This window comes from Podarcis liolepis, assembly GCF_965112155.1.
Source record: "Podarcis liolepis genome assembly, chromosome: 8".
Taxonomy (NCBI): Eukaryota; Metazoa; Chordata; class Lepidosauria; order Squamata; family Lacertidae; genus Podarcis; species Podarcis liolepis.
This window is the reverse complement of record NC_139560.1, coordinates 33,177,919-33,203,297: the sequence shown is the minus strand read 5'-3', so window position 1 is coordinate 33,203,297 and position 25,379 is coordinate 33,177,919. Positions and strand designations below refer to the sequence as shown.

The following is a 25,379-nucleotide window of genomic DNA, read 5'->3' as shown; positions in this document are numbered from 1 at the left end:
GGTTCGTGTTCTTGTTTTATTGACCCCACTCTGAACTCTCTCAGCATGTGCCTCCCTCTTTTCTTACTTTGCTGAGAGGTATTAGCAACATCTTTGCTCATCTTCTTTTCTGAAAATCAAAATAATAACCAGCCTTGTTGCTTGTCTCCAGCTCAGGCACCAACAGATTATTCACCTGCACCTCATCATCCCCTCTGCCTTTGCTTCCCGCTTCCCTTTCCAAAGGCTGACTTCATTATCTATGGCCCAGATACAGGAAAGCACTTAAGACTATGAAACTCACAAGTACGTGCTTCTATGAATCATAGTTTCTATAAGGGATGGGAACAAAATTCTCCTTTTCCAGTTTCTGGCCAAGGGCAAGTTCTCCGAAGGCAGCAGGCACCCATGTCTTGCATATTGGTACAAAGAGAAACCAAAAGGTAAACTAGGCAAGGTAACATGGGAGAGCTGTGATCAGGTCTCCCAACCCAGGCATACGTTAGTTGCTGACCACTGGGCCATTTGTTCTCTGAGTACTTTGTTTATTATGTGGGGAGAGAGAGAGAGAGAGCTGAATTTGGATTGGGGAGTGGGACTGAATCATTTCACCTATGCCAGTTCACCAAACCTCCCCAGCTGCTATTAGCCATGGAAGGAAAAAAACTAAACAAGATGGGTGCTCATACCTATTTTTTGTTCCCCTCTGCAGCTACTTGCACCTACAGAGGGGGCGAGATTGAAGTCAAAGAATGGCCCAGAATGGGATAACTTGCCGTATTCCCAGCAATGCAACCCCCAATACATTTTGCTGCCTGGGGTGAACCCCCACTCCACTGAAGCTGGCCACACTGGCAGTTCAGTCTTCCTTTGGCACTAGGCTAGGACAGTGTCCTCCATTGGACCTGAGGGTAGGGATGGCAGAGAAATTTGACTCAGTTCACATTTAACAGCAAAAATACTTAGTTCAGATTTTCTGGAACTATATTCAGATGGAAACAAGAGCCATCCTTCAAAACTTGCACTCCTCCAAATTTTCTTCAGTCAAGCAATGTGTGCAAAAATATGTATATACTAGACTGAAGTGTGCATAAAAAGGCACAGATAAAATGGCAAATGTGTTGCATGAGGGGAAATTGCTTTGCAGAAATGTGTACATTAGGCAAAGCTCCATACAAACACCTCCCCTATTAGGATAGATTCATACCAAAATGCTGATGGACTTTTCATTTCGTTCACAAATAAATAAATCTCAAACTGAAATGAAATGTGGAGAACTGATGTGAAGACTTGGAAAAACTGCAAGGAACCCCAATTGACAGATAGGCCCACCCCTACCTGAGGCTAGCAGGCTAGAGCATGGGGTGCTGGGTAGATTGTGTTTTATGTGGCACTCTGTCCTTCAACACCTTGCTGTTAGTTCCTCAGCACTGCACCTGACCCTTGCTATAGTGAGGGGGGAAAGTATTTGATCCCGTGCTAAATTTGCCCATTTGCCCTCTGACAAAGAAATGACTAGTCCATAATTTTAATGGTAGGTTTATTGTAGCTGTGAGAGACAGAATAACAACAGGAAAACCCCCAGAAACCCAGAAGACAAAAGTCAGAGATTTGTGTGCATTATAATAAATGAAATAAGTATTTGATCCCCTATCAAACGGCCAGATGTCAGCCTTCCTGGTATCTTCACTGTATGTAACGAGCTGAGATTACAAGCACCTGCTGTAAGGGAGAGGTCTTACCTGTAATCCCAGCTCATTACAGTACCTGTACAAAAGACACCTGTCGACAGAAGCACTCAATCCAGCAGATTCCAAAATAGCCACTATGACCAAGACCAAAGAGCTGTCCAAGGATGTCAGGGACAAGATTGTAGACCTGCACAAGGCTGGACTGGGCTACAAGAATCAGCCTCAGCTTTTGTAGCTGGAGTCAGTCAGGGCTCTGCCCTCCCAAGCCAAGTGGGAAGAGGCCTGCAAGCAAGAAGCAGGTCTTCCAGGACTCACAGACAGGATCTTACAGTTGCAGTCCTTACCCCAACTACTTCTCCATGAGAAAGAAAACATATTTGGAGCTCTCTTGCTGAGATGCAAGAGCAAGCATGGCTCAGTGCCATTCCACCTTAGCTAGATAGAACTATAATCTTTCCTATCAACATGCATTGTCTATAATAAACATTAGATTTCATATTTTACTAAACCCAGAGTTTCAGTGTGGTTGTAATCAGGGATGCTCCTCCAGCCGGGATTCTGTATTCAGCTCAAGTTCACTGAGCATTCGTCTCTAAATGTTGATGATAACCACTCAGCAAGGGCTTGCAGGGCACAAACATTGTCTCCTCTGAGGAAGCTACTCAGGAGTAAGGAAATGGCTGGAGCTCAGGAGCAGTGGGAGGGATTGCCTAAAGCTGCCACCTCATTCTTCCTAATAGTAGAACCAACCCTGTTCACAGAGTGCATATAATCACTCACTTAGCAGGTCATCTATATTTCCCTTCAATTGATTATAAAAGATCTTCCCACTCTCCTGCTTTCCTGGAATTCTGATTAGCCTGGTAGAATTTGCATCACAACTTGACAGGACAATATGGATGACCGGTTTATGGATGACCATCTTACCAAGTGGTTACAGGCATATGGTGGTGAGTTTGCAGGGCCCACCTTGTATATAGATGTAAATGACCATCCATATACAAACCCTTTCTTTCACTTCATTTTTTGCTTCACTCCTGTACCAAAAACCATTGAAATATGTATCTCTGTAAAGTGGTACCTCGGGTTAAGTACTTAATTCGTTCCGGAGGTCCGTTCTTAACCTGAAACTGTTCTTAACCTGAAGCACTACTTTAGCTAATGGGGCCTCCTGCTGCCGCCCGCCGCTGGAGCACGATTTCTGTTCTCATCCTGAAGCAAAGTTCTTAACCCGAGGTAATATTTCTGGGAGTCTGTAACCTGAAGCATATGTAACCTGAGGTACCACTGTATTGTATTATTTCAATGAATTAGGTGATATTGTGGTAGAGATGTTTGCCTTCCTAATCTTTTGCAAATCAGGCAGTCCTTTTCCATTCCTGACTTGGCCCCAAGCATGTGTATCTTAACAAATCTCATGATTTCATCTGGAGATATTCATGCACCTTTTGGGGGAGACCTGTAGCCTTTTCTTCTTTCCTTGGCTATCTTTATTCATGAGGCTGCTGTTTTATGGTTATTTTGTATGACCATGGGTCATGCAAATGTTTTTCTAAGCTGTCTGCTTTGGGAATATAGGTTGGGTTTAGTTTTCACTTCTGTTAATTGGTGCATTCCCCACCCACCCAATATTGTAAGAATATTGTAGGTTCCTTTCCCTTCTGTGGGCTCTGTAATAGTTTGTATGACATTTCAAGGTCACAAATATGCATTTGCTAATTCATCGCATGCTGCAAACATTTTATTTTACTCTTCTGAATTTTGAATAATAGCATTCCTTCATATTGGTTCACACAGTGTTGGATTTCTATTCAGAATATGTTGTATAACGCTATTTCTAATTTTCTCTGTAGTTCAATTCTAGAAATGGCTGGTTTCCAACATTGTTTTCATGTAAAATATATTTCTAATCCTTTAAAAAGTTTATAATCCTCTGTATGCCTATAGCCTAGGGGTGGCAACTTGATGCCTTCCAGAAGTTTTGGACAATAAATCCTATCAGCCCCAGCCAGCATTGCCAGGGGTCAGGGGTCACGGGAGTATGATCACATCCACACCACTCTTGTACCACTTTAACATTCTTGGCTTCTCCTAAATAATCATGGGAACTGTAGTTCATTAAGGGTGCTGTTAGGAGTTCCCTAACAGACCTACAATCCCCAGCACTCATAATAAACAACAGTTTATCCAAGGGTTGTGTTACAGTTATTTGTCCTAGCATTGGAAGCTTGCTCAAAATGTAATTTTGCAGCTTGAAAATTTGACTTCAGTAAGGCTAATTGTGAGCTTCATAAAGTAGGTCAAACAGTGGGCCTGGCCATATCTAACTTGACTCAAAAGAAAATCCTCAGTGGAACTTATTTCGACCCATTCATTAGAGGGCAATCCAATCCCAAGATCTGCAGAGATGAGCTCTTATCTGCCTATGCAACTGCCCCAGGGTAGAGTGCTCAGGAGGCAGCGAGGTAGAGAACACAACCCAGATCTGTCTTGTCCAGCCCCTACACAGTTTTAAGGTGTTTCTGAATGCTGTGATGCAACTGGCGCAGTGACTTCACCTCATTTTTGTATTATTATGCATGGCTTGCCAGTGGGAAGAGTTGCACTGGCCATATGTTACGGTTCCATAATAATTATAATAGCAACGTTTACTATTATTACATTTATTATCCACAATTCACCAGCAGGTCGCAAGGTGGGATACAACAGTTTAAAATTCATTATTTAAAACAGTTAAAACAGTGTACAGTTACAGGAATAGGCCCTGAAAACACACATCTCAGGCGGTGGCAAAACTACATTTGGGGGCCCCTGAAGCTTGAAGAGTCATGGGGACCCCTTCACAACCAGCAATGAGGTCTGGGTAAGCACGGTTATCTTCTTCAATGGGGGTCGTTCCATGACAGGTCACCACTTTATTTTATTTTATTTTATTTTGTTAACTACTACATGTCAGATTTTGATTAAAATTGCTGTACTGGATTATCTCACATGTCAAAGTCACTGGTGTGGACAAAAAATTCCTATGCCTTTTAGTTTTCGAGTTATGGAGAGAATGAAAATTAGGGAAATGTTATATACATGGCTGAGACACTTTATTAAGCAAACTTTTTATAGCAACATAGACTAGAGTTGCTTCAGGGACCCCACTGGGATTAGGGGCCCTGAAGTTTAAGATTCATAGCGGAGCCGCCCCTGATCTCAGGAGCCAAAAAACTGTATATTGAAGAAACCAGACACATCTTTGTGGGGAGGGAATTCCATGACTGCCACAGAGAATGCCCTGTCCCAGGACACTTCTCCTTCACTACCAAGACACCTGCTGGTCTTAACCCTCAGGAGGCTCTGCAGAGAACAACACACTATTTTTAAAGAAATATTGGCATGTTGAATGCTAATCTGTTTTATTATGTATGTGTATCATGTAATATTTGGAAATTAATATTTATAGTACCTTTAAAATGCAGGCACAAGTAGATTTTGAAAATGATATTCAAATAATATGAAATTATTTTGTGTTTCCTTGTTCCCTCAGCAACACTAGTGTGCTGGAGCCAGACAACACTGAGGCCTGCAGTTGTGCTGAGGGTTTCCAAGCTGTGTGGTTACCTTGAACTGTGGAAAAATAGTTGCTGTACATCTTCGTGAGTTGTGAAACTTCTGTGTCTAGGTCTCAGTAAATAAAACAGAACCACTTGGAGCTTTGGGAAGCTGCTAACACCACCAAACGAAACGGTCTTCTCTGACAGCCAAATCCAAGCAGTGGCTCTGAGGTTAACTTTAGATATGCATCTGGGGGTGGCGAGGGCTACAGAGTGTTATGCATGTTCCCAGCCTCCATGACAGCTGCTTCATGAGTGAGACAAAAGCAGAACAAAAACAAACCGTTCCAAATCACTTGCTTAAAGAAAGAAGAAAACATATGTACCAGCAAATAGTTAGGACATGGTAAAAGGGCTCACTCCTACACACTTTCCCTAGAAGTGTCAAATGTCACTGCGTTTTGTGCCTTGGAACATCGGCTAGTAAAATTGTAGCTTATTCCACTACTAAGGTTAAGGCACTCGGTCCTTTCTTCATCCAAACAAATGTTATAACGGCCAGATAAAATCCCATAAAAAAAATACTAGCACTCACTGCCCTCTAGTGTTGTTATGATGGACTGTCAACACTGCAAATAACCATTTCCACTTTCACAAACTCACTTCACCAGACGCAGCTGTGCTAGCGCCACAGAGCTGTAGATACCTGGTGCATGAGCACATCCTGTCTGTAGCTACTTGGATACCTTGAATTGCAAAGGCTTTGCAAAGGAACATTAGGGATGTTGTCCCCGTGCTAGCAAGGCACCACACCATAGTGCCAGGAGAGCCCATAGATGATAAAGTTCCTTCAGCTTCTTAGCCCAGTTCACTTAATGCAAGAGTTCACACTGGAGGAGCAGGAATTTAGTAATCCTCTGAATAGCAGCTGAGGAGCATCACAAGTACAGGGGGTGCTCTCGCCCTCAGTTTCTGCTTGCTGGCTTTCCATAGGCATCTGGTTGGTCACTGTGAGAACAGGATGCTGGACTAGTTGGGCCATTGGCCTGATCCAAAAGGGCTCGTCTTATGTTCTTACTTTAGATCTAATAGAATTGGGCAAATGAAATGTTTAGAGGCGAGAATGTCACATTGTCAAACTCTTCCTGTTCATGAAAAGGCAGCATACCAGGAAGACCACTAGGCTAGAATCCTTCTTTGAATAGCATTGCATAGGCAGGCATAGCATTGCATAGGCAGGCAGAGTTTGACCTCCGGTCACTTCGAAAGAGCCACCCTCCATGTGAATTTCTGAAAGCCGAACAGAAATTTCCTTACACTTTTAAAGAGAGCAGAGCTGTGCTATTTAAGATATCCATCTATATCTATCTAGCAATCATTTCCACATAGAGAATAATGCAATCTATAAATGTGATAACAAATCACATATGTAATCACAAAAGGGAATGAATGAATGACAGTTGTTAGGCGTAGGCAAAGACAGTTTTATTGAGATCTTTATGGAAAAGGAAGAATGCTACACAGTTCCAACAATGGTTAATAGCAACACAGACTGACATATTATTTTAGCCCATGCTTAATAGGTTACATCATGTAATTGTGATACAGCAGAGCCAGTGCTTAAGATAAAACAAGTGAGATTTAAGCAAGCTGCATTAGATTGTTAATCAAGCGAATACATGCCCCAATTTAATTCCATATTCCTTTGTACTTCAGTGTTCTGTTTCTATGTTATTGTGTCCCACAGGTAAATATGCATTTAGTCATTTTAACTAGGGGTGCAATTCCCCCCCCCAAAAAAACTAAAAAACAAATGAATGAGCCCCATTAGTTTCCAAGTATCACGAGAAATGAATGAAAAATAGAAACAGATGGGGCAAACAAATGAAAATCCTTTTGATTAGTTTCTCCCATTCATTAATATTACTGTGCTTTCAATCATTTATCACAAGACACAGTTCTGAAACATCCCATTGTTTAGCAAACTGAAACATTGAGAGAACTGTGTGCAGGGAAGGGAGAAGGTATTGTGCACTAAGTACATGAAAACTGTCCAATCTGAAGAATAAAGTCCTCCATGCTGAAGGTAACAACCCTTTTTAATTGTTTGTGAAATGGGGGGGCCATTTATCCATTCTGTCCGAATCATGACAGGGCTGATGGCCTTACTACACCTGAATATTTCATAGCATTTGGAATGGAAAACACTAAATGCTTTGGGAGACAAGCTAGGAATCCACCGTGATTAACTTAGTACAGAAAAATGAATGAGGCTATAATGAATAGAATATGAAATGACTAGGGCTGCCAGAAATGACAGAGAACAAAAATGTGCCTTCTTAAAGTAGCATTTACTATTTCAGAAGTTCATACTTTGTCACACTCTCCCATTTCAGTGGGGCTTACTCATGCGTAAGTGTTCACAGGATTCCACCCCTAAAGTTCAATGGATTGAGAGCTAAGCAGAGGGTTTGACTATCCCATGGACAGAAGTGAGAGTGAAAAGGAGCAACTTGGTTATACACAAATTTAAATCAATATACAATAAATCCAAGTGTATGCATAGGAATGGGCATTAGATCTGGATGAATTCTGAGCTACGTACTGAGGAGGCTGCTTTGTACAGATTTGGGGCTTGTTTGAGCTGAAGCAGGATCTCTCTAAACCACTTCTGAAACTATATAAGGAAATTAAGAGGTTCTGATATTCTAAAAATAAAACCACCTGCAGACGTTGTGTCTGCAAAAATTGAAGCATTCCATCTCCTGCTTGGAAAAGACAGATGATGCCAGCATAGGAAGGCAGGTTAGAAATCTATTTTGTGACTGGCTGGAAATTTCAGTGGTTCTCAACCTGTGGGTCCCCAGATGTTGTTGGACTACAACTCCCATCATCCCTGACCTCTGACCTTGCTAGCTAGGGGTGATGGGAATTGTAGTTCAACAACATCTGGGGACCCCCACAGGTTGAGAAAGGCTGATTGGAGCTCTTCAATCACAGTGCTTTGAGGAAGGGATACTGAAGGACTATACTACCTTGTTCTGTGCTCTGTTACGTGTGTAACAAACTCTCTGTCTTGCTTAACTGACTCTGGAGACATTTGCGAGATTTCATTTCACTTTTAATTTGTAAGCTGCCTTTCTGACCACGACTGGACCTAATGGTCAGGGGTCCCTTTACCTTTACACACAAGGCAGTTTACAATATCTTGCGAGACCTTCCCAGATCATACACAAGAGCTTCCCAGAGCCAGTAAATAAGTCTGAGAGCTTAAAAGCTCTCCACTGCAAGAAAACCTCTGTGGAAAGATCTTTTTAAGCTCTCCGCCTTGCATGCATTATATCTGTGCGATTACGGCAGGCTACCAAATATGTAAAGCTGCAATTCCACAAGTTGCAAGTCAACTGTACTTCCTATTCATATACTTCTTACACATATACTTTGAGATGCTCCAGTGATTTAACTGGGACCTGTGCTGACTGAGTATTCTATGAACCAGCTATTTGCTACATTAAATCATTGCTTATCCTCTTCGTTTGTGTTCACGTTACATGTGATAAGATAAAGAGTTAAGAGGTATTTAACACACTCTCTGGCCGAGAACATCTCTCTTTACATTATGCAAACTCCATTAGTAGTATTATAACCATGCAACTGGAGAAGAGGCCCTGTCTTTAGCAATAGCTGAGGCAGAAATATATAGACATAAAATAGAACAACGTTCAAACAGCGTTTTCGCTACAGCCAGAAGTAGCTAGTGAAGTGGTTTTCTGGCAGAAACCAGCAGCCTCTGATAAGTAGGAAGGGATAGCCAATTTTCAAACATAGCCATCAGAAGGCAGCCAGGAGGGAAGGGAGTATTTTAGACAACTAAGTGCAAGGAAGTATGCTTGAATAGTGCTAAGCACACTCTTAGCAAAAGCCATCACAGAGAAACGTGAGGTAGGGATAGCATCCTACAGACAAGTAGTTGCTGACTAGTTAGGATGATTAAAACAGAGAAGACTACGGGGTCTGCTAGTCAGCAACTATACATTTGCATAGTGCTGCCCAGGATACCCTCACTGCTACATCTGGATGGTTTGGGTAAAGGGCAAACTTTCATCTCCTCTCTTCCTTGCCTCACATGTGGTAAATGATTCCTGCCTGAAAGCCACCTCCCTCAGTTGCTGCTGGGGGCAGCTCTAGATCTCGGGAGGTTTGCATTTCACTGCCTTTAATACTGTATCCCATTTACTGTTTTTATGCTCCAACTGCTTCTTCCTAAATTTGTGCTGGAATAGATCGTTTGTGTCTTCATCCTCAGCCTCAGATATGATTTCCATTTTTTGAACAACCAGTTTAAGGAGGTCATGCTGTTTCTCCATAAGTGCTGCAATATCTTTAAGCCTAAAACACAAAAAGACATTTATTTATTTATTTATTTATTTTAGGATGCAGAACTCTTCATAACATTAAATACAAAAAAACTTTCAATATAGTTCATTCATCTCTTGAAAAGAAAAAAAATACTTAAAGCGTACTTATACTACTTTAAGCTATGCTATTTCTATATTTTAGGCTATTTTAATTTAATTCTGATCCAGAGAACTGCATCAATCCACAGTGAAAAAACAGAAAGGGAAATATCTGCAGGCAAATGGATTAATTATTTAGTAGTATGAACAATGGGACGCGGGTGGCGCTGTGGGTAAAAGCCTCAGCGCCTAGGACTTGCCGATCGAAAGGTCGGCGGTTTGAATCCCTGCGGTGGGGTGCGCTCCCGTCGCTCGGTCCCAGCGCCTGCCAACCTAGCAGTTCGAAAGCACCCCTGGGTGCAAGTAGATAAATAGGGACCGCTTACTAGCGGGAAGGTAAACGGCGTTCCGTGTGCTGCGCTGGCTCGCCAGATGCAGCTTGTCACGCTGGCCACGTGACCCGGAAGTGTCTGCGGACAGCGCTGGCTCCCGGCCTATAGAGTGAGATGAGCGCACAACCCTAGAGTCTGGCAAGACTGGTCCGTACGGGCAGGGGTACCTTTACCTTTCTTTAGTATGAACAATGCATTGCAATACTGATGATTTTTCTCAAGGGCATTTTGCTACTCCTTTCATAGGATGCAAAGTATCTTTTTTCATCTGTTTTATGTCTTCATTTTTAACCAGGACAGTGGTTGTTTTATCTCTGTGCTTCCAAAGCTGTATTAAAGCATGAACTATGGAAGGCATGGAAAATTCATTGTTTTTCGCCCCTCTCCTTAGTGGTTTTTAGGTGTCCTGTAGGCCAAAAAGTGAAAATGGTGCAACCTGTATCCTCTTCAGCCAAGAATGTGGGTTGGTGGTGGTGGGGAGTAACAGAACAGCAATAATAATAATAATAATAATAATAATAATAAACTTTTAATGTGGCCTGCCAATCTTTGCTTTTTCTTTGGGGCATGATTCTAAGAAAGATATTTTAAAAACTGCAGTAGCTTGCTATCTTCATCCTGGTAAATAAGGCTTACAATGAGATGTAGATTCTGGACAAGTAGTCCTATAATGGCTGCAAGTAGACCATAACACTGGCATTAACTAAAACCTGACTACTTTATTTTTCTTTGTACAAACATTTAGAAAGAAGAAGAAACACCCAATAAAAAATACCTGTACTTCTGTTTCAATACTTCTAGTTCCAAAGATGTGTCAGCATTCTGCGTATTTGCTGCTATATCATTACAGCCAAAGCAATATTGAAACACACTCTGCAAAAACAAAAAACAAAAATTCATAGATTCATTAATTTAAGTAATCATTCATTAAAAGTAATCATTCATTAAAATTCATTAATTTAAGTAATCAACTTTCACCCCCCTCCCCTTGTGTGTATATGTTTGGATGAATGCATAGGACACAGAATACAATTTAGAAGGAATTATTCATCCATCTTACCATAAATCCACAATATCTTGGCCTATTGGGATACACAGTGATTGAATCCTGGTCAACTCTGCTGAGAAACCAGTATGGCAGTTTCTTCTCCAAATTTGTGTGAAGACTGACCTAAACAAAATGACCACATTTAGCATGAATTAGCTCAGAATAAACCAAGGTATTTCTCAATTCGAATTCAATGCTAGCCCAAGGGAAAGTTTCACCCATTGCAAGGAATATAATAGCCAGAATGTCTGTCACAAACCTGCATTGCTATTCTTTTCAGTGCTGCAAATTTCTGTACCTCTGCAATGTCACCAACAGCCAAGCCAATCTATAAAACACAAAGCAGAGTTAACAAGGCCATTTTGATTCCCATGCTTTTCCTGAATATCCATTCTGTTCCACATTAACATTATTTCTGAAAGGAAATAAATTATTCCCAAATGTATAAGGAATTAGGTTTTCAAAATTAAAAGTAACCTTACAGTATACTATAGCTGTCAACTTTTCCTTTTTCTTGCAAAGAATCCTATTCGGAATAAGGCAATTTCCCTTAAAAAAAGGGAAATGTTGACAGCTATGCAGTATACCACTGGATGTAATTATGTTGCAGTGAAACAAAGCATTTGCTCGCATCCAGATTTAGGAAGCATTTTCGCATAATACCACAGCTTTATCTGGTGGCATTCACAGTTTTATTTATTTTATTTCATAAAATTTCTACCCCGCATGATTGTAAAAACAGAAAAACTGCTCAAAGCAGTTTTCAGTAAGACTTTCAAAAAGTTGAAATGGGAGGGATGTTTTCAATGTATTTTCTCTCTCTTTGTTGTAATGTATACAGGGTTTTTTGCTTTTGGTTTTTTTTTAGAAAAACATTTTGTTTTATTTGCAATATGATGTAATGCGGAAGTAAATAAATAAAGTCTTCACCATGTCAACCCCATCCCCACACATACTTATCACTTACATCCTCAATCAAACATCATATTATTTTGTCCCTCCCCCCCCCTCGATTTCCTCTACATTTTGAAATTACTTTTATCTTTGCATTCTACATATTTCTTGATTCATCTATACAGTCTTATTGTCCTTCCTTACTAACTTGCATTAATTTAAATACTTTGCATTTTTAATCTAGGCATATTAGCATATCTTTTTTTGAGCAATATTTTCCCATATATTCATCGAAGCATTTCCACTCCTTTTTTAATTTTTCATTCAATTGATTTCTTATAACAGCTGTTAACTTTGCCAAAGCTAAGTATTCATTTAACTTACAAATCCATTCCTCCCTTGAAGGTAGAGTTTGTGATTTCCATTTAGCCACAATCACTACTCTAGCAGCTGTGCTTGCATATAAGAAGATTCCCCACCCCCACCCCGTGGTATCTCTTCCCCTATCAATCAAAGAAGATATATCTTTGGTTTTTTATTTATTGATATTTTCAACATCTTCTTTAATTCTTCATGTATTACTGTCCAGAATTTCTTAATTTCCTTACACCTCCACCACATATGTATTGTTGTTCCTATTTCTTTGCCACATTTCCAACAGAGATTGGATTTCAATTTATACATCTTTGCCAACTTAACTAGTATTAAATAACACCTATGGAACATCTTGATAAAATTTTATTTAATTGTATATGAGGCAGTAAATCGAATATCTTCTCGTCAGAGTTTCTCCCATTGCTCTAGATAAATAGTATGTCCAACATCTTGGGCCCATTTGATCATTGTTTCTTTCACTTCTTCATCCATCAATTCCCAGTCTGGTAAGAGATTATATGTTTTAGATAGCAATTTCTTATTGTTTTGAATTGTTATAATATTAAATTTTGAATTCTCTCTTGTAAAGCCTTTCTTTTGATCAGAATTAATGTATACAGGGTTCTGGGTTTGTTTGTGCTTTGGGTGTGATTCGCTTTGAATTGCCTTTCGCAAAAATAAAGCGACCAATACAATAAATAAATAAAGTAGCAATAAACTAAAAACAGATGAAAACTAGCATCAACTTTCTAAATATCTTTGTAGACTTTTCTAAAAAAAAGTGTTTCTAGCAGGTGCTGAAAAGATGACACTGACAATTAGCCTGACCTGGTACAAGTCGGCCTCCTCTGAGGCAGTAAATGCAAGACTGTGGATTTGTCTGCCCACATCAAGCCAAAACGCACAAATTGTCAATGCTGCTATCTACTCCATCTGTAATATTTTCTGAAAGAAAATTTATCCATGTCTCTCACATACAAGTTAGAGAGATAGACAGATATGCAAGCAGTTTGGCTATTACACCAGCTTCCATATTTAACACATTTAATTCTTACCAGCAAGTTCATAAGAAGGATTGGAATAAGGAGAGAGAAGATAACAAGCATTGCAAAACTCAGGAACGGATATGGCAGATGATCGGAAAGCATTGGTTCAAGGAAAGCTTCACGATAATTGATATCTCCTAGCATCATGGCAAATGTTTGCATTACAGAAAGATATGGAGTGCCATATGTTTCCTACAAAGAAATTTTCAAAAGGAGAAAAAGGAGACATAAAATACATATGGCATTATGTGAAATAGCTTTAAGGTCAAACTTGTTTTAAAAAAAAGGGGGAAATCCATAAAGCAACTAAACAACAATCACTTTTATCAGAAGAGTGCAAAAAATCATTTCCAGTGTTTGGAATACAAGTTTCTTCCAGCAGTACATCTCATTTATTATGTTTCATTGTGTTTTTAATATTTATTTGGGAGCTGCCCCAGAGTGGCAACCCAGTCAGATGGGTATAAATTGTTGTTGTTGTTGTTCAAGTGCCTGAATTAATAAAGGCATCAACCTGCTGGCCATTGGTCCCAGAATTTATGACTGTCCAGTGCAAAATACACAGAAGAGTTTTCATAATATTATGCATTGTTGCTAAAAAAAATTTTTTTGTAAATCAATGTAATTTCTATTTCTAATAAACCAAGTATTACACAATGGTGACATTTCTAACCTGTGAACCGAGAAGAACATGGAAGCTGAGCCCAAAGGCTAACATCAAGAAGAAGAAGACAATGATGATCCGGATCAACGTCCTCAAAATTTCCCAAAACATCACAACATATATTCCATAATTCTCAAATCTAGGAAGATATATATGGGAAAAAACCATAATTAACAGTCTTCATATATATATATATATATATATATATATATATATATATATATATATATATATATACACACACACACACACACACACACACACACACACACACACCAGCTATATATATAGCATCAACATATTATGCTGCTGTGAAGGAAGCTGACAAACTGTCACTGATAATTGGCCCAATCTAGTAATTAAGATCTAGGCCTCCATATACAGTTTCCATAGTGGTTGAGTCACTTTCTCCTTCAGTAGCAATAGCATTTTTTAACCTAGGTGACTCTACCTCTCCATCAGGGTTAAGGGTCCCTGTGACCCTCCAGCTAATGTCAGTTCCCAACCTCTTGACTCATTGGCCTTGTTGACTGATACCATGTGAGATGAGGTAGCTCCCTCATCCCTGGTTCACAGTCAACTATAGCCATTTACATTGTCATAGAGTGAGCACTATAGTTTACCTTTGCAGATATAGCAAGAAATTCATCCAAGACAAGAATATAGCAATTGCACCACACTCCCACTGCAAACGAACTGGAAGTTGAATAAATAAAGATGATACAAAAATGATGTTTGTAGTATATATTGTCCAGTCGAGGAGATTCGAATAATCCAAGAGATACTTAAGTTTCTAGAGTATAAAAGACAAAAATAGGTGTTAACACTGTCAAAAATGAATTAAAACAGATGACACCTCATGTTCTCTCTGTGTCGTGAAGTAGGATAAAAGGCAGAACTTTGTTTCAACTGCACATTAAAAAACACTTCAAGAAATGTGAAAGGAAGGCCACGTGTGTATATATTTGCGCCTCGAGGCCCCCAGGACCCACCCCCGAAAATAACTTCACTCAGACACATATTTCAGTTTTAAGTTTTTGGGCAAATTTTGACCACAACTTTATTGAATTACAATCACGTGAGTGATATTGGCTTAGGCATTGACTCCCGACTATAACTGACGCCACGTCTCTGGGTGGCAGTCCAATGGGGTAAACCAAACGAGGGAGCAATGTTGATGCGGACCAACCGAAGCTCACCCCGGGGTTCCTGTGGTCCTGGCATGGCCCTAGCCCCTCAAGCGGGCTTTGGACGAGATCCAGGACTCCCAGCTTCCTTTAACAGAATACCCAGTTCCTGGAGGGGCAGGTGATGGCCACACCTCCCCTCTCCACAATCCAACTGAGCCAATGCCTAACCGCCACCTTACAAGTTGTGACGATTGCTAAGGGGTAGGCAAAAACCAAGTGGCTAGAGCCAATTTGCCAAACGGAAAAAATTCCTACCCAGCCCCTGTTCCAAAACAGGCGACCCAAACCAAAGCAAGACCAGACGAAACTACCAAATTCTAGGGAGGGAGGGCAGGTGTTTGGCAGCACGATGCAAGTGCCCCTAGCTGTGTCACGCTGCCGCCTTTTAAAGCCCCTGGGATCACGCCACCCTCCGGGGATTGGCTAAAACAGCCTCCTGACGCGAGCCAGGGGCTATGGCCTGGGCTTTAGCTACTTCCCCCACCAATTAACCCCTATGGGTGAAGTCCCAGAGCCTGCGCGCAACCAGGACCCTCTAATAGGAGGATCCCATATATACATACCTGTTGGAAGAGTTGTATTATTTCTTTGCAGATCCCAAATAAGCTCATGATAAAAACTAAACACATGCACACTTTTGTGAAGTATGAACTCTGAAATAGAAAAAATAAATATTGTAAATGGTGAGACATCTGTTTTCTTTAATATTATTTTAGTCACAAGGGGCGCTGTCCACCCCCCACCCCACCCCCCACAGAGTAGCTACTCTGTTTTCAAAAGTTTTTGCAGTCACTCCCAGCATTACTGCCATGGCGAAAGATACAGCCACTGTCCCAATGCAACAAATTAAAATGATACCTTATTCTCAAAAGGCCCTGCTTTAACAGTTCTGTTGGAAGACCCCTCTGGTTCTATGTGGATGATCAGGAGCGTTAGAGGCATTAAGCCAAGACAATACACAGCTAGATTCATGAGATGTGCTCGAAACCCATAGGCCATCCTGTAAAGCAAAATTTAATTTGGTATTATAGACGGTGACCATTTCGCACAGGAGTTCCTTTCCCTGCCCCCCCCGCACATTTTTTGAGTGTGTATAATCCAAATGGACCCACGCACCAGTGATTGCGCATCAGTTGGACGCGCCTAAAATGGTCACCATGCGTATTTTCGTAGTATTATCAAAGGTGAATATTTTCTATGCCACTGGGGGAAAGCATAAATAGGATTCCGCCCCTCTTCCCCCGCCCTGGTAAAACTCAACAGCAAGGATTAGACGTCTCTGCCAGCTTGAAAGCAGCTTTCATTTTCTCTTAAATTAATGGAATATGCATAAATACAATTCATGAACATGATGTTTGCCGGAAGCTTGATATACTGGTTATACAGCTCCTATAAATCCCATGTCCATGCACTGGAAATCTCAGTGGAGATTTCTCTCTGTCAATGAACCTTACTGAGAACAAAATTAGTGGAACAGTGGGATCCTAGTAATACAAATACCTACCATTTCATGAGTAAATATTCTGTACAGACAGGATGGCTGAGCAGTTCAACACGATTATGACGGACCATGGCCTGGGGTGGGGGGAGATGCAGATTGTCCATTTATGCAATTAAATATTTTCAAGCTAATATTGTAACTGAAAGCTATCTCTTAACAGCTTCATAGGTTCAGGGAAAACATATGTGTGTGTACACAAACACACACACACATCTTTAAACATTACAGTGTGGTATCTTTATTTTAAAAATGTGAAAAATATTTAATGGTTGAAAATTACCAGTTTATACTCCAGGAAGAGAAAATACTGATGGAAGCCTCACATTCTCCCAAGAGTTAATTAAAACATCATTCAAATCATGTTTATGTTTATCCTGATGCAGACAGTCAGGATAAATATCAAACCGAATGTCTTAAATGAAATGTTATTAATTAAGAAAATGTTGCTTCAAACAAATTCAGATAGAACCAAGAGTGGCTTTGCTCTAGAGGAAAGCGCTTCCACATGTGCCAAGTGGAACACCCAATCTTTGCTAATGCACCCATTGAAGTCCTCCATGTCCCCCCAAAAGGAACTCCTGAGGGTTGCAGGAACCTCTTGAATTGTCTGGGATATAACACAGAGGGTTGCAGTAGGCTGGAGGGAGTCATAAAAAGTGGGTGTTGGTTGGGTGACTGGCAACAACTCGGCCACTTAAGAAATTGGAAAAAATAGTTTATAAATGTATTAAAATAAATATAATATAGAGTAAACAAAACAAAATAAAGTAGTAGGTGTGAAATCACATTAGCATAGCTTACGTTAAGAGTGATAAGTGGCTCATACACAATATCATCATCTTCTTTTAATTTCTTGGTAAGCTTCAGTGGGCACTGAAGATATCTGAAGTTATATTCAACCTATACAAGTATGAAGCAAGATCATCTCAGCTTAACTTTCAACAACAAAGAACAGTATATTCCTATATGCCTTTGAAGCAAACCATGAAAAGGTGCAAGCACTGTCTACTAAAATTTGAATATTCTCTAAAATATACACTCAAATTTGAGTTCATATGAGCCAATATGGTTATATCTTTGTTTAGCATATGAAAACAGTGCATTACTAGACACAAATAAACTCACGATAAAAACTAAACACATACACACTTTTGTACTTTCAGGAAGTATGAATCCTGAAATGGAAAAAGAAATAAAAAAGAAATATTGTAAGCGGTGAGACATCTATTTTCTTTAATATTATTTTAGTTGCAAGGGACGCTGTCCAACATCCTAACATAAAGTAGCTACTCTGTTTTCAAGAGCTTGCAGTTGCTCCCAGCATTACTGCCATAGCGAAAGAGGTACATCCACCGTGCAATGCAACAAATTAAAATGATACCTTATTCTCAAAAGGCCCTGCTTTAACAGTTCTGTTGGGAGACCCCTCTGCCTCTATGAGGATGACCAGGAGTATTAGAGAATACAAGCCAAGACAATACACAGCTAGATTCATAAGATGATAATCCCGTATTACAATACAAAGCCAGGAATCATGACTTGTCTCTCAATGCATCAAATGCTTTAGCAACTCTAAAATGTCTCCATTTTTTTTAACGGTGCTTTTAACTTACACAGAAGTCTTTGGATGCCTTGTCGTCTGATGATTCAGTGATGCAATTGTCTAAAACTAACTTATAGAGACCAAGAGGAGAAGAAAAAGAAGCATTTCAGTGCTTTGTGACAACACTTGAACACATTTAATAATAAAAGTGTTATGCAACCATAAAGCAGATTTTCCAAGCTCAGATAAAAATAGTTTTTTTCTTCAAATTGTAGGGCAGCAATTCCAAATGACACAATGAGTCACTCAGATGCTACAATATGGACAAGAACTGAAATAGCTCACAAAAATTAAAAGTGCAATTAATCTTTCCAGTTCAAAAACCCCAAATTCAAATGCACATCCAAGCTAAAGTTTCAGGCTCTATGAAAAAGAATCATGTAGTAAACTATTTCAAAACCTCCCTTTTCAGGCACAGCCCTTCACACAATTGGGAGGTTTGCCGGCTTATGCAGACTCTTCATTATTGATTGATATGCATTTATTACATTCAGCTGAGAAATGTGCAATATACTGTGGTTTTCATGTATTGTTGTGACTTTTTATTACCTTCTCATGCTGGCTTTATTCACTGACTGCTACCCACATTGCATGCATTTTGGATTTAATTATTATTTCAGTTAATCACTATAGACATTCTGATTCCAACTGATACAGATGGTCAAAGGTTTAGTTTTACTTTACTCACACAAGGCTCTAAGACAAGGTATAAAACAGATTCTTTTACATGTGATCCAAACCTATGTTTATTTAATCCCAAGTTAAATTGTTCAGTATATAATCTTACTTTCAAACATTCAGGAAGATATTCAACCATCTCTATTAGAGGACATTTATTTGTACTTGAATGGTGAGAAAATGTTACAACAGTCTCTTCCCATCTGAAAAAAACCAAGTTGAGTGGGCTTAGAATATTTTTGTCGTAGAATATTATAAATCAAATCAAATTAAATTAAAAAGTTATAGATAATTTGAAGGAAATTAGGAAAGCATTTGTTAAATATTTCATGGATTTATACAGGAAAGGAAAGGGGGGAAATATAGAAATAGGTAAGTATTTTAAAGAGAATAACCTACCAAAAACCAAAGAGGAGAAATTAATAGATCTGAATACATCAATAACATCTCAGGAAGTGGCAGAGGCAATTAAACAGGCAAAAGCAGGGAAATCGCTGGGTGAACAATGGGAGCTCACCCAGTTGCGGGGATTCAAATGGCTGACCTTCTGATCGGCAAGCCCTAGGCTCTGTGGTTTAGACCACAGAGCTACCCGCATCCCCTAGAATTTGCTATAGGAACAGATAAATTATTAAAGGAGGAGCTCCCCCCGATCAGGACTGGCCTCACAGACAAAAAAAAAAGTTCCCTGTCCTGTCTCACAGAGAGAAGTGTGGAGAAAGATATTCAAAATTCCTCTCTAACCAGCTACTTTTTCCAAGGATAACGTTTAAGAGAAAGAGCAGTACAAATTCATGGGGGAAAGCAAATGTGAATGGTACAGAAATCAAACTGTTAAAATGGTATGGTAGACACACAGTGTGAAAAATAATAGATCTCTATGCTAGATGTCATATATTGTTGGGTATCAGGTGCTTCTTACCTTTTATGTAAGATGACAGTGTTTACGACATCTTTCCGCCCATTGTGTATGGCTTCGTGAAGAAAAGAAGCCTCGTTTTTGTTCAAGAGTACTTTGGCACTGTCATCAAGAAGCAGTCTAACGGCTTTGGCATGGCCTTCTCTGGCAGCAAGATGGAGGGCCGTGTTCTTTTCCACAAGGATAACACGTCAAATAGAATGCCATTAGAATATGAACTAACTGAAACAGTCACATATTTATTTCCTATTTACGATGCCCCCGTCCCACAGGGTGAGGGTTGCTTAACCTTTTCCCAACCCACCACATGTTTTGCCTAATTAGTAAATAATGTGCATATTGTGCAGGTTAGTCAGCCAAGATTTGGGGAACTGGAATATGGCTGCCCTTCTGTAGACTTATATGCCAAGTAGTACAATGGGGCTACTCCATAATACTTTTATTATATATTGCTAAAGATTGCGTAAGACTTACCCCTTCTTCATCCACTTTATCTGTGCACTTCACATTAGTATTCAAAATTATCTGCATTGTGCGAGTATACCCTCCAAATGCAGCATGGTGCAAAGCTGTCCAGCCTTTATAATCACTTTCGAAAAACAGATTGAAATAAATCAGAACAAGGTATTGCCGTGTTATTACATACTGTGCTTTACTATAATTCCCTGACCACATTTTTTTTTTTTTTCTCTACGTTCAGGCTGTTACATGGATCTGGAAAAAGCAAAATCTTAACTACTATATAAGTGCTTTGTGTAAAAATACATGGCACTGTGATTTCCCACTGCAATATTAATATTTTGTATAGTGTATTTCAAATTGAAGAATAACTGGTACATTATGAACATGAATACAGCCCTGATCAATCAAGGTGGCACTCTGACAGACCTGGCCATTAATGTGAGGACAGAGGTGACAAATACAGGTCCCTCTTTCACACCACCAAAAAGGTGACCAGAACTGACAGCACCGGCATTATGGACCGACAATTATAGCATGCCAAGCTACATTTAACAGCTGCTGGAAATATGTGAAAGTTCATCTCATCTCTATTGTATGACCCCTGTCAAAATCCCTGGAGAGCCGGTGTCAATCAGTGTAAACAACACTGAGTTAAGTGAATCAATGGTATAGGGGACAGTTTTCTATATTCCTATGCATGCCTCCATTAGCTACCCAGAGATCAGTTATTGATCACACAATTATCTTTGCATCTTTGTCAATGAATTAAACACAAAATATATCACTTTTCTTGAACAGGGTTCTTTTCTTGATAACTCAGATTATTCTAAGGCTATGCATATCTAATATAAGCAAGTTACTTTACATTTCTATTGTTAACTTGAGGGGGGGGGGAGAGAGAAAACAAAAAACTTACCAGAGGAAGAGGGCACCTTTCTTCAAGAGAAACTGCACTACCTTCTCATGACCATTCTGAGCAGCCAAGTGCAGGGGAGTCATCCCTTTCTTATCTCCTTCGTTCAAGAGCCTGGTATCTACCATATCACGGAGGAGTCGTTGACAGGTGTTGATACGCCCATAGCTACATAAAAAAACAAAAAAACAAAACCCCAAAACTTTTGTTGCATATACTCATGATGACATCAGGAATGTGAAACAGCCAATTAGGGAGGACATAGGCTTACCTAGCCGCAAAATGCAAAGGAGATTTCTTATCTCGGCTTTTACAACAGATGGAAACGTTCAGTTCGAGGAGGCTGTTCACTGAAAGGGGAACCCCCTGCCTGCATGCATAATGTAGAGGAGTGCACCCTTCGTTATCTTCATCCGTTATGAGATCTTTAATATGTTTCATCTGTTACATACAAAGAGTACAGCACATTAACAGCACCTTATGGAATCTGTCTTTTTGCAAAACCCATTTTGTATTTAAGTCCTTACTGAATTTTTGCTAAAGAAACATAAGAAAACTCAGGCAACAGAATCAGAATTAAAAAAGAAATACTTGCGTCTATCAAATTGCAATTATTATTATTTTAATGAAAGAATGTTATGCTTCGGGGGAGATATCTGGGAACCTTTATTAAAGAGACAACATGGCAGAAAATCTATGAGCCAAAAAAGTTTTTCTCACTTGAAAGAGACTCAATCCAAGATTCTGTTCAGATGGTATATGGCTCCTCAAAGAATTAAGTGAATGTGATTAGCAGCCGGAAATGTAGTAGAATGTATTATAACACATTTTCATTGAACATTGAACATTTTGGAGGGTTTTAGACTGAAATATCCACAGTGTACAGGGCACCCAGGCGCCGGGCTCTCAAGGGCGCCAGGCTGAGAGTCTGGGGCCTGAGAGTTGAGTCCGGGGAAGAGCCCGCCTGTCGGTTGGAGCGCTGTGGGCAGCTCTGCGCTGCGAGTTCAAAGGCGACCAAGCCGGCGAGACGCTGAGGTGGCTGGCCGGCTCCGCCTTTCTACGTTCCTGGGACTGGGCAACCTGGGGGGGGCACCGGGCGGATCTTTGCACCCCGGCGCCGCATATGCTTAAGACAGCCCTGACAGTGGCAATGAATTGGGTCAATAAGACGTTAAGGCAGTTGATACTCCATAAACACAATAGCTTTCCATAAAGTATCCTTATATTCTTTGCTACTGTTGACAAGGGCTGCATTCACATGGAAGTTTATTCCATTTTCCAACATTAACTATTAATTTCCACATTATATTTGAGCTTTTATAAAATGTAAAGCTTCTATAAAATGTAAAGCTTCTTCTGAAAATACAACAGAATACAGCACAAATTTAGCACTCATTTCTGTGTTCCAGAAAAGATCTCTTTGCAAATAAGATGAAAATGAGTGCTAAACTTGTGCTACATTTCACTATATTTCTGGAAGTAGCTTTTACATTTTATAAAAGCTCAAATAAAATGCAGAAATAACCATCAGGAAAATGGCATAAATTGCTGTGTGAATGTAGCCACAAAGTGCACTTCCACTTTGAACTTAAATATGTTCCCTAGTATATGTAGGCTGAATATTTTAATGCCCCAGCTGAGGTGTTGGTGAAAGGTATGCGATTATAAATGTGTCAATTACAGAAAAAATAAAAAGTTCTATTTTACCTCTAATCCTCTGTATTTCTTTCTCTTTCTAAAATGTGAATGCATTTGTGCAATGTTTCGTGGTACCAGATCTATGCAATATTTCATAGAATGAAATATTTAAACAGCTATGTTGTATACTAAGAGCAAAATGCAAATGTAAACAATTTTTATAAGCATATTCTAAAGAAAATGAGAGTAATATTTCTCAAACACTGTGAATTAGTGCATGAATCTAACATACATAAGTAGATGCTTCTTGTACCTTTAAAAACTGTTCATTCAGATGTTTTAATCCTCCAGGATGTAGTACTGTTAGATGCAAAAAATTACGACCAAGATGATCTTTTAATTCTACATTTGCTCCTAAATAAACATAAAGAAAATTAGCAGAGATTTCAAAGCTGATGACCTCTAAAAGGCATGTGCTCATTTAATAACATTGTTCATAATGCATTTTTTTTTCCTTATCTTGTACCTTTTGATAGTAATAAATTCACAATTTTCCATGATGCACAATAAGTAGCAAGTAGTAGTGGAGTTCGACCTTCAACATCAACACTATCGATCTTTGCTCCCTGCAATTAAAATTCCATTAAACTGTATGAATGGTTGTAGGTAATTAAATTGGAAGTCTACTATAGATGCGTTTTTGCTTTGAAAAGCTGTAGCCTATTTTCCTCTTAAATCAAGTGGGCTTCTAAAATGCATATTAAGCCAATACTTAATTAAAACATCACAAAATAGCACATAAACATTCAAGTCTTCCAGAACTCTTATTCAAGCTAGATCGTAAACAAGTGAGGGAGGGGGGGAAATAAAAAACTTGGCTGGTTGTAACACCCTACGTATGCATCTGATCAGAGTCTTCAGGCAGAATGTGGGTGGAGGTGGAAGACATTCAGATGAGAATTTTTTTAGGTATATGCAGGTATCAGATTGCACAAAGGTCTGCTAGGAAAGAGAAACATAAGCAACGGCTGATTCTCCACCTGTGGATTTACAAAAAACAGCTGTTATTCAGGTCTGTCTCCAGTGACTGACAGCTGCAGCTTCCAACCAAAGAAGCGATTTACTAGGGCTGTCCAATCACAGTACTTTTGGAATGAATATTCAAGTAAAATAACCAGAACTTGTTATCCAATACTCTTTTGCAGATTGACTCTTCTAGGACCAGCAAAATTAACAGATCAGTGAACCTGGTGGTTGTGTTTTGCTTATATGACCTTCTTATTCTAATCTGGACCAGCCTTTTCTAAAATCTAATTCCCTTGGACCCCTTTTCTTTTTTATTCTTTTTGTTTGTGTCTGTATTTCATGATTAGCTCTTTCCTTTCATCCCATCACACCCTAGCTCTAGTTACATTTGATTTAAGTTTGGTGTTAAATATTTGTAGGTCTGTATATCTCTGAGTAACAGTATAGTATCTGTTTGACTCTGTACTTTGTTTTGTGTTATGCACAGAAATACACACAGCTCTACATGAGGATACACTTTCAAACTTCAGTAATATCATCCATTTTGATAAGGATGAAACAAAAACACGGCAAAGTTCATGTCGCCAAAGGCAGTTTTTGGAAGGAAAGGCAAAAGCAAAGGTGGTTTGAAACGGTGACTGGAAAACAGTGGTACCTTGGTTTTCAAACATAATCCATTCCAGAGGTCCGTTTGTAAACCAAAACAGATTGTAACCCAAGGAGTGCTTTCGCCAATGGGGCCTCCAATTTATTTATTTTTAATAATCCCCCCCCAAAAAAATGGGTTGTAATCCAAAAAATAGGTTGCAAACTGGGACACTCACTTCCAGGTTTGTCATGTTTGTAATTCAAAACGCGTACAATACCACTGTATTGATGGTGATGATGACGATGATAGCAACAACAATTTATAGGCAGTTGCTTTCACTGGATCCCACCGATTCTGACACTGTAATTTCCAATCATGTATTATATAGTATCGAAGTTACTTCTACACATATAGTTGCCCCATCCTCCGTATCCATTTGTACTTGCTAAACAGGAAATTAATTTTTTTAAGTATGTATTTCATGCATGTTACTATGCAACCTGATAGTAAAGTTAGCACAGACCTTTATTACCATTATAAACTCAATTAAAATTAAATATTTACCATTGATATCAGATATTCTGCTAAGTCATAGTGATCAAACAATGCAGCCCTATAGGAATAATGAAAAGCAAACCAAGTTGTTAAAATAAAAACACAATGGTATTAAGTATAAAGCATTATGATTTTCTTTGACAGTCTGAAATAGCTGTCTGTTGCGGACTTGGCCATTATTAGAGGTTTCCCATGTGCACCTGTTGTGGTATTTCCC

General features: G+C 39.4%; 1 protein-coding gene across 2 annotated transcripts in view; it reads right to left on the bottom strand.

The window, feature by feature from the left end:
- Positions 1-4,317: 4,317 nt before the first annotated feature.
- Positions 4,318-25,379, bottom strand: part of TRPA1 (transient receptor potential cation channel subfamily A member 1) — a 32,223-nt gene continuing 11,161 nt past the window's right edge. Inside the window, exons 8-28 of one of the 2 annotated variants that reach the window (XM_083517220.1) lie at positions 25,172-25,220; positions 23,519-23,618; positions 23,306-23,406; positions 21,626-21,795; positions 21,358-21,522; positions 20,454-20,568; positions 19,983-20,149; positions 19,170-19,263; positions 18,393-18,452; positions 17,581-17,679; positions 16,783-16,853; positions 16,137-16,278; positions 15,842-15,931; positions 14,712-14,881; positions 14,098-14,227; positions 13,434-13,616; positions 11,369-11,437; positions 11,122-11,232; positions 10,837-10,934; positions 9,450-9,601; positions 4,318-6,297 (exon numbers count right to left, since the gene is read on the bottom strand). In XM_083517220.1, the coding sequence (XP_083373346.1) occupies positions 6,287-6,297; positions 9,450-9,601; positions 10,837-10,934; positions 11,122-11,232; positions 11,369-11,437; positions 13,434-13,616; positions 14,098-14,227; positions 14,712-14,881; positions 15,842-15,931; positions 16,137-16,278; positions 16,783-16,853; positions 17,581-17,679; positions 18,393-18,452; positions 19,170-19,263; positions 19,983-20,149; positions 20,454-20,568; positions 21,358-21,522; positions 21,626-21,795; positions 23,306-23,406; positions 23,519-23,618; positions 25,172-25,220 (2,347 nt within the window). In that variant the 3' untranslated portion in view covers positions 4,318-6,286. Of the gene's footprint in view, positions 6,298-6,672; positions 9,602-10,836; positions 10,935-11,121; positions 11,233-11,368; positions 11,438-13,433; positions 13,617-14,097; positions 14,228-14,711; positions 14,882-15,841; positions 15,932-16,136; positions 16,279-16,782; positions 16,854-17,580; positions 17,680-18,392; positions 18,453-19,169; positions 19,264-19,982; positions 20,150-20,453; positions 20,569-21,357; positions 21,523-21,625; positions 21,796-23,305; positions 23,407-23,518; positions 23,619-25,171; positions 25,221-25,379 lie in introns of those variants that run through there. The other variant, XM_083517221.1, reaches the window with a different exon arrangement.